We start from the raw sequence: 9,810 nt of genomic DNA, 5'->3' as shown, positions 1-9,810 counted from the left end.
AAAATAAAAACAAAGCCCCCAAAGATTTTTGGGACAAGCTGTATAATTGTGACTTTGTAATATGTTTGTAGTTTTTTTTTTTTTTTTTTTTTTTTTAAGGGATGGGTTTATGTTGTCTAAACTGGCCTTTAACTCCTCCTGGGCTCACATGCTCCTCCTGCCTCAGCCTCTTGAGTAGCTGGGACTGTGCCTGTTCCCTGCTCTGCTGAGTGGTTCTGAGTGGAGATAACTCCTGAGGTTACTGTCAGGCTGTTGTTGGGATTGCAGTTGTCTGAAGGCTTGACGGAAGTTGGAAGGTCTGCTTCCAAGATGGCGCACCAGCATGGTGGTTGGCACAGGGCCTTTCCTCCTCAGCATGTCAGCCCCTCCCTAGGGTTGCTTGAGTGACTTCATGACACTGCAGTTAGCTTCCCTCAGTGTGACTGATCAGAGAAAGTGGTCTAGGTCAGAGTGAGACAAGAGCCTCACTCTCTTGTATGACCTGCTCTTGGAGCCCACAGCTCATCACCCACAGATCTACCAAGCAAGTGTGAGACGGGGCCCTGGAGGGTGTGGGTGCCAGGAGCCCATTGTGAGGCTGGCTGGCATGCCAGTCTTAAAGAGAATGCTTCTAAATCTTTCTGTAAAGAATAGTGTTTGTGCCAGGTGTAGTGGCACACACCTGGAGTTCCAGCTACTTTAGAAGCTGAGGCAGGAAGATTGCAATTCAGGGCCAGCCTGGGAAGCTTCGTGAGGCCCTGTGTAAGATAAAAAAAAAAAGGCTGTGAATGTAGCTTAATGACAGTGCTACAAATAATAATGGTAATAATAATAATGCAATAATAATAACTGTAAATTTTGGATATATACCCTTTATCAATCTAAGGAGATTCTGTTCTCTTTCTGGTTTGTTGGGAGATTTTTTGAAAAGTAATAAGATACTACGACCGCAAAGGTAGATGGGCCGCTGCCTCACACACACATTGTGAGGCCATCCTGCATGGACAGAGCCAGCCCTGGTCCCCCCAGGCCTGGTCAGAAGTGGGTCCTGGCCCAGTGGGAGCCCCAGGCAGCTGACAAGCCCTGGGAGCAGCCCGTCCCACCAGGGGAGCTGCCACCACCACACCTTGTCTTTCTTTTCCCTTGTAGTGTCCAAGACAAAGATTTTGGCCACTGGAGGAGCATCTCACAATGCAGACATCTTACAGGTGGGTGGAGACAGGCCACTGCCCCTCCGTGTGTCTGTTATAGGCCACAGGAAGGACAGCCTCCATTCCTGCCTGGAAGGAACGCAGCGCAATACCCCTGCACACCCTTCACCACCCACAGCTCCCCAGTGAGCAGGTCTGTCGCCCCTGCAGCTGGTTCTGCCCCTGTGCAGTCCCATTTGGTGCTGCGCTGGCTCTCCAGTCACTTGGAAAGTGCCTGTTACCGGGGTGAATCTTCAGACACTGTGCCCTTCTCCCTCAAGCTCCTCCCTTCTACTTTAACTTTCTGTTTCTCCAGCCACTCCTCTTGTAACACAGTGCCAGACCTGTTATGCTCTTCTTTCTTTATTACACTGGAAATATTTACCAAAAGAGGAGTCAACCCCAGATGTCTGGTGCACAGGCTGTCACAACATGGGGCCATCTGGTCCTCTGAGGAGGACACTATATTTTTAGGTGCAGCCTGTGGCTGCCTTGGCTGTTTGAGTAACTCCATCAAATGCTGAGTTGTAGTTGGGCCTGGTGGCACACATCTGTAATCGCAGCACTTGGGAGGCTGAGGCAGGAGGATTGCCTCAAGTTGAGACCAGCCTGGATTACACAGTGAGCTCAAGGCCAGTCTGAATTACAGGGCAAGACCCATGTCTCAAAAACAAACAAAAAAATGCTGAGTTACGATATGCCTGTCATAGGCAAGATTCTCTAGCAGCACAATGTGAAACAGGAATTCTTCTATAAGTGGTTTGTTGAGAGAGTTCTCCCAGGAAGAAGGGAGTGAGGGACTTGGAGATGAGAGATAAACCAAGGTGTAATCTTGGCTGGAGCCTGCTTCAGCTCCACACCTGGGTCACTCTGGGGCACGAGTTAGCTGCGGAGCCGGCTGTGCCTTGGGCAAGGGGGTCTCAGTGGCTTCCACAGGCGGCTTCTGTTCAGCCAGGCACATTCCCGTGAGGAAGAAGTGCTGTGAGCCACTGGCCTGCACATACACAGCGGCTGGCAAGGGGGGCACCAGCCCAGCGGAGGGCCGGGACCACTGACATCTTCGGCAGTATCTCTGGCTGACTAGTGCCCTTCCCCCAGTCTGGTCCATGTGAACTCTTTATGCAGGTCCTCCTTTTACACAAATGCAATTTATTCTTTTTTAAAATGGAAGATTCATCGTAATCCCCATAAAACATGCCCTTGTTAGTTTGGACTTGTTTTTTTTTTGGTTTTTCTCCAGTACTGGGAACCGAACTCACGACCTTGTGCTTGCCAGGCAGGCGCTTTTGCCGCTGAGCTAAATCCCCAGCCCTGGACTTGTTAATGTTAGTCTGCTACCCACTAGTGCCCAGCTGCATGTCATAGAGGCCATAGAACTGTTGCCTTTACTGGCAACTTCCTCCAGGTCATCCTGCCATGGCCAAGTATACTTGTTTTTTTTTTTTTTTTTTTTTTTTTTTTTTTTGGTGCTAGGGATCAAACCCAGGCCATTGTGCAAGCTAGGTAAGCATTCTACAACTTAGCTACACTCCAGATATGCATCTTGAGGCAGCAGAGGTTGGATGGAGGATGATAAGACATGAGGAAGGAGAGCCTGGGAAGGACCTCTCCAAATGCCTGTGCTCCCTGTGGAGTGACTACTACAGTGAAACCCCTGTGCCTTCCCAGGTGCTTGCAGATGTGTTCGGTGCCCCTGTGTATGTCATGGACACTGCCAGCTCTGCCTGCGTGGGCTCTGCGTATCGAGCTTTTCATGGTAGGTTGGTGACTGGGACACCACAGTCTCTGGAAGTGCCTGGGGCATTGGCTGCACTGAAGCAGGTAGAAAGGGAAGAGGAGGGTGTTCGTAGTCTTTGGGACATTGGAGTCTTGGGCCTTTAGCCTCCTCCTAGCAGGCTAGAACCATGCATACCCCTCTGCTTCTTTATTCTCTACTTAAAGTAGAGGAAGGGAGACAGAGAATGGACTGAATGAGGCCTGGTCAGTCACGCTCTGCCGAAGGATGCTAGGAAGGGTGTGCTTGAGGGCAAGTGAGCATGGTCAGGCTTGTTGGTCAGCAGAAGAGGTAGATGAAGTCCAGCGTTGTGTTTTCAGCAAGTTGAGACAATGACAGGTTTCAGACCCAAGCAGTCCAGGACCTTGGACAGCTCCTCGAAGGCCCCAGGCTGTGGTGGAGCCCGGGCAGGAACTCCGGACACTACGGGAAGCTCCCATCCTCCCATTGGCGAGGGAGCAGTGCAAGCCCGAGTCCAGGCCTCCTCAGTTTAGACCACTTGCCCTGTCCTCTGCTGCTCCAGCACCTGGCGACCACGTGCCTCAGGGCTTCGACCTTCCTCCTGATGGTTCCATTCTTTGCATGTTTACTCTTAACTTTCCAGCATACTACTTAAATATATTTTTATTTCCGTGTTGTGAATTCATCAGAGAACATAAACTTCTTTTAATAGTTAGCCTCTTTTCCCCTCCCACTCACTCCATATACCCTGCCGCACTTCATGCCATTCCTGCATCAAGATCGCTGGGGAGTTTATTGCCAGATTGTTATTTTTTAACCACATTTTATAGCATATTGCCTTTATTTTTTCAACTCCCTGCAGTTTCTTCTTTCTTTCTTTTTTCTTTCTGGTACTACAGATTAAACCCAGGGCTTTTGGGGGCTCGTCTCAAACTTGTGATCCTCCTGCCTCAGCATCCCAGAGTGCTGGGGTACAGGTGTGTACTACCATGCCTAGCTTTAACTCCCTGCAGTTTCTTTCTTTGTTTCTATACTAGGATTTTTGTTTGTTGGTGTCGCCAACTGAACCCAGCGTTGCACACGATAGGCAAGTGCGCTATCACCGAGTCACACCCTCAGCCCTCTGGGCTAGTTTCATCAGCCTGCACAACCTAAATAAATATTTTAAGCGAGAATTCAGATTCAGCAAGTGATAATTTTGAGGTCTGGCATGTCCAACAGGTCTTTGTTGTACCATCCCAAAGAATAGCTGGATAAAGGACTGAGTTCAGAATACTTCTCCTGAGAACTTTGAAAATACTGTTGCATAAGCTGGCCTACGATGTAGCCAGAGAGAAGGCTGGGATCTATTTTATACTCTTCCTTCTGCGCTAGTGGGAAGGAAATTGGAGCCCTCACTGTGCTGTGCCTTGTTTTTGTTTTCCCTTTCTATGTTCATGGAGTTGCCAAAGGGTACCAGGGTCCTCCTGCCTTGCTGTCTTCCAAACCCTAAACCCTGAGCTAAACCCTAGCTCGCCAGCGCCCCCCAGAGGCGTGTTAGCACTCAGTTGGGGGCAGAACACGTTGGAAGACGCCCTGGATGGCTAGAAGGTAGCGAGGGGCAGAAGAGCAGAGGGACATGAGGGAGGACGGGTGAGCCACCCCACTCTTCTGCATATGCCAGAGACAGCAGACCCTGTCTATAGAAGGGGTGCTCACATGAAGCAAGACAGACTAGGCTCTTGCTGAAGAGAGGCCAGCACTTGAAATTTTTCTTTTTAAAAAAAATTTTATTGAGGCACAGTATATATACATAAAGACTGCCCATTTTAAGTGTACAGTTCAGTGATCTCTAGTGAATTTGCTGAGCTGTGCAGCCGCTACAATATTTGAGTTTTGGAACGTTTTTCTCTTTTTTGTGCCGGAGATTGAATCCAGGGCCTTGACTGAGATACAGCCCCATACCTGGTTTTAGAAGAGGTACCTGGTTTTACCACTGTGATCCTTTGTGCTGTCTACTGGTAGCCACTTCCTCTGCAACATGCACAGATATGAAATGACCTTGCCCTTCTAGGCCTTGCAGGTGGAACAGATGTGGCCTTTTCAGAGGTTGTGAAGTCAGCCCCCAAACCCAGACTGGCTGCCACACCAACCCCTGGAGCTTCTCAGGTGAGTGGCCATCAGATTTTACCATACCATTTGCGTTATGAGAGCCAACTAGGGTCTTTTTCCCAAAAAGTTAAGTTTTTCTTTGTCACCTATGTCAAAACTGATGTGCTCAGCTAAAAGGGAGATCCTGGTTTTTTTGACATTTCAAGAAAATGGAACAAAAGAGCCAGATTTTGTGCCGCATTTTGTGCTGGAGCTCACAGATGCAGCTGGCTTTGACAGGAAATCCAAAGGTAGTATTGGCCAGCAGTTTGGCATCAGGCTTTGGTCATGTTCCTTGTGATTTCTCAGGGCAGCAGTGAATAATGAGAACCTCATGTGAGCCACAGATGTCCTTGTCTCATTTTTCAAAAGTAAAAAGTAACAAGTAAAATTAATTTTAATAATATATTTTATTTAACCCAGTGTATCCAAAATATGGTCCCTTCAACAGGTGACCAATTAGAAATATTATTAATGTGATATTTAGCATTCCTTTTTGCATGAAGTTTTTGACATTTACAGTTACAGGCACATTTCCTGGCTTGTGGCTGCAGTATTGGTCAGTACCGCTCTGGCTGTGCTGTGGGTGATCCTAGGACATCTGTAGCTGCTCCAAACATCACAGCCTCACACAGCTGTCCTTAAAGGCAGGAATCAGAAGGTCTGAGCTGTAATGTGGGAAGGGAGAAGATGCGAAGGCAGAGACCCTGCTCTGGACAGCGGTGTGGACTGCTGTAGAGACTACGCCTGCTCTGCTACTGGAGAGGAAGGCTGCTTGAGCTTTCTCCTCTGCTGTTGTGTGCCAATGTGTAGCCCATGGCAGGCTTATTTGAGGGGTGATCTAAATAGGGTGAATGTTTAAATATTAAAAATCTCTTATAGTGAATGACATATTGCCATTAATCTCCCTCAACATACTCCCCTTCACTTCAGAAACACTTATTCCATCATTCTTTCCACTTTCTAAAGCAGTTCTAGAAGTATCTTTTGTGAGTGTCTTTATGGGGTCTGATCAAAAATACAGTGAATGCACCTACCAACTGCCATCCAGTGCAAAGGCAGGCTTATGAAAACATTACAGTGAGTCTGTACCCACCTTATTCTCTGGATCTGGCACTGTATGACTTCTGGCTCTTCCCCCAAATCAGATTGACCATGAAAGTGAAACAGTTTTAGTCAATGCAGGACATCAAGGGAGCCATAATGACACAACTAAAGATACTATGATAATTTACTATAATAGATTTTAAAACAGTTTGGACGTACACAGTATTTTTCAATCACATCTCATAGATCTGAGCATTTAGTGGGTTTATAAAGACCCTCAATGAGTTTGGGACCTTGCATTTAGAATTATTTCTTTAGAAGAAAGAACTTCACAGAAGTAGAATAACTATGTCACAGACTATGGACCCCTTTAATACAGAAAATAAAGTCAAGTTCATGTTCAAAAGGGTTGTACCACCACCTTTCATCAGCTGTGCAGAGAGACAGCCCGTCCTAGGTACTCCTACCAGAATTTTTTTTTTAACTTTTGTATATTTGGTAACAAAAACTTGTTTCTTGTCAAAATTTACAGTATTAAAAAAGTCTAGAGCTGGAGGTGCCGATCAGGGTAGAGTACTTGCCTAGCATGTGTGAGGCTCTAGCTTCAACCTTCAATACACACAAACCATAAAAATAAAATCAGCTGGGAATGTGGTACACACCTATAATCCTAGCACTTTGGGAGGCTGAAGCAGGAGGATTGAAAGTTTAAGCCTAGCCTGGGCAATATTTCAACTTAAGTGAGATGCTATCTCAGAGTAAAAAATAAAGGACTTGGAATTTAGTCCAGTACAAAGCCCCTTGGTTCAATCCCCAATATGTATGCCTAAGAACTACTAGCATTTTCCTCTTTTTAAATTTTTTATTTATTTTCCTCACTTTTTTATTAATACATACTTGAGAGGCTGAGGATTTAGCTCAGCGACACAGCGCCTGCCTGGCAAGCACAAGGTCATGAGTTCAATCCCCGGTACCAGAAAAAAAAAAAATAATAATAATACATACTTGTTATACAAATTAATGAGTTTCGTTTTACTGGGGATTGAACATAGATAGGCTCCCTCACTGAGCTGTGTCCCCAGCCTTTATTTTATTTTGAGACAGGATCTCACTAAGTTGCCTGGGCTGGCCTTGACCTTTGGTCCTCCTACCGCAGCCTCCTGAGTAGCTGGGTTTTAAGCATGTATCATTACACCCCATTTAGTATTTCCTCTTTTGTGGATTGATGTTTCCTTTCCTGGGGGGGGGGGAGCACTTTAAATTGCAAGTAAATGGAACTTAAACATTTTAAATTACAAGTTGTTACTAGGGGCACCCTCCTCCTGTGCCTTGTTCTAAGCTGCTGATTCTGCTGTCCCTGCAGGTCTATGAGGCCCTCCTCCCCCGGTATGCCAGACTGGAGCAGAAAATCTTGTCCCAGACCCAAGGCCCTCTGGAATGAATTCTGCAGGCCCGAGCACCACTACCTGCCCAGACTCACTGATCCCCCGTGGAGATGCGGCTCTGAGCAGCATGCACGCTCTTCCCTGTCCTGAGCACCTATGCCTGCCCATGCGGACTCCTCAGTGTGCTCCCGCCCTGTCCAGGGCCATCCTGAATCCAGCCTCAGCACATCTCCCTGAAGACACCTGGGCTGCCTTTGCCCAGGGGCAGGAAAACATCTCTTCTTCCTTATCTATTATCCCACAAGGTAGAATAATACAGTGTCCACTAAAAATTGTGACTTTTCCCATTTCAAGGCAGAATGAAAGCTGATCTCAGGAGCAGAATGAGCAGAATGGGGGAGACAGTGCCCTCCCCGAGCCCCTGGCGGCTCCAAGGCCTGAACCATAGCCACTTCCTTCACACCTTACCTTGACCCTGCTGTCCATCCTCTCTCACAACCCAGCCCCTGCGGCCCCTTCTCTTCCACGCCTTGGCCCTCCAGTTTCTCCCCTCCTCATCTCCCTGTATGAAACGCTCCCCAGTCCCCTCCTGTCTGCCATGCCCCCTCCATGCTCTCAGCCTTCTCTCTTTGGAGCAGCTTTCCTCCTTCCCTTCTTGGTCGCTGTCCCCTCCCCACAGCCGCCTGCTGTAACTCACCACGCCCCACCATGTTCCCTTGCCCACCCTCGGCTCTGCCCACAAACAGCCTGTGCCATCCCCAGGTGGCACCATTTAGGGCTTCCCTTGCCCTCTCTTTCTGGTTCATTTGTAGATGAAATTGTGTCATTCCTCTGGAAGAATTTTCTAAATTCTAGGTTTCTTTTTTATCTTGGAGTCCTTTTATCAGCTGAAAAGTCGTGATTCTCAGTTCCGCTGTCTTCATGTGATTGTGTAGATGGTGACGGGTTCTTCCTTCCTCCCTCTTATTACCTTTCTGTTCCCTGCTCACGTTTTTGCAACAGTTTGCATAGACTGTCTCCAGCAGAATCCTCCAGATGTTGCTTCTGCCTCAGGCCCTTACTGAACTTGAGAGTCCAATTAAAGCAAACAATTTTAGTCTCACTCAGCATAGCAGGATGGTGCAGACAGATCTGGGACCTGTTGGCTCAGAGCAGTGGCTGGTGGAAAGTGAAAAAGAAGGGTTGAGACAATGAGTGGGGCCGGAGCATCACTTCCAGTAGCGATGAAGCCATCTTTAGAGGGACTGGTGTCCCTTGGAGCTTAGGGAATGAGAGTGGGAAGAGGAAGCAAGAAGCCGAAGATGACAGCCTACCAGACAAAACAGGAAGTCCAAGATTCAGAGAGAGCCAGAGAGATAGGTCAGTGGCACAGCACCTGCCTGGCAAGCACAAGGTCCTGAGTTTGATTCCCCAGTACAAAACAAAACAAAACAAAAGATTCAGAAGAAAACAACTTATTACCTCCTAGCTATTACTTGGTTTTTATTTGTTTATTGAGGTAGAGTCTTGCTATGTAATTCAGCCAGGCCTTGGACTCACTTTGTAGCCCAGGCTGGCCTTGAACTCACGGAAATCCTCCTGCCTTGGCCTCTCAAGTGCTGGGATTGCAAGCATGTGCCACCATACCTGGCTAGACATTACTTGTTAAATTTTACATGAATGACCAATTGGACCGTGAAAAATTAAATTGCAGCATAGCTCTCCAACATGAATGTTAAAATAAGTCAGACCCAAACAAAGTTAAAAAAAAGTGAGGGGGCTATGGGTATAGCTCAGTGGCACAGTGCTTACCTGGCAAGCTTGAGGTTGTGAGTTTGATTCCCAGTACCAAAAAATGTAAAATAAATCAAACAGTTGTGGGGATGAAAGAATACCATAGGTCAGAAATTCAAAAACTTACAATGAAAATGAAAAAGCAATAAGATATACAAAAAGAGAACTGACCAAACTTAGGAAAGAATTTGAACAGAAAAACAAAATCATGACAGGTATGAAAACTAAATTACAAGATACCCAATGAGAGTAGATATGGCTTCAGTATAGTTAGGCACAAGGAAGGCAGGAATGAAAAATAGGCAAAGAAAATACAATGTCGATGACATTGGAACTCCTGAAGAAAAAAGACAATGGAACAGGTTAGTGTTTAAAATTATGCAAAAAAAAGACCTGAAACTATCTTGAAAAGATGTGTTTTGTTACTTGGAAAATTGACCCAGAATGATAAGCTCTGAGATACTTCTATCAAACTATTATACTTTGAAAGTAAAGGAAATGTTATCTTGGACTGTCTTAGTTTTCTCTTTGCTGACACCAAACACCCAACACCCACAAGTTAAGGGAGGAA

At 46.6% G+C, this 9,810-nt stretch overlaps 1 protein-coding gene across 1 annotated transcript in view; it reads left to right on the top strand.

Moving 5' to 3' along the window:
• Xylb (xylulokinase homolog (H. influenzae)) overlaps positions 1–8,568 on the top strand; it is a gene marked incomplete at its 5' end in the record, with an annotated part of 36,170 nt that extends 27,602 nt beyond the window's left edge. Inside the window, 4 exon segments of the mRNA XM_013515188.1 lie at positions 1,129–1,187; positions 2,838–2,925; positions 4,958–5,052; positions 7,445–8,568. Coding sequence (XP_013370642.1) covers positions 1,129–1,187; positions 2,838–2,925; positions 4,958–5,052; positions 7,445–7,522 — 320 coding nt within the window.
• Positions 8,569–9,810: the final 1,242 nt, after the last annotated feature.

Source organism: Chinchilla lanigera, unplaced genomic scaffold (assembly GCF_000276665.1).
Source record: "Chinchilla lanigera isolate Chin_1 unplaced genomic scaffold, ChiLan1.0 scaffold00026, whole genome shotgun sequence".
Taxonomy (NCBI): domain Eukaryota; kingdom Metazoa; phylum Chordata; class Mammalia; order Rodentia; family Chinchillidae; genus Chinchilla; species Chinchilla lanigera.
The sequence above is the reverse complement of the archived record's forward strand: the minus strand, read 5'-3'. Positions and strand labels throughout refer to the sequence as shown.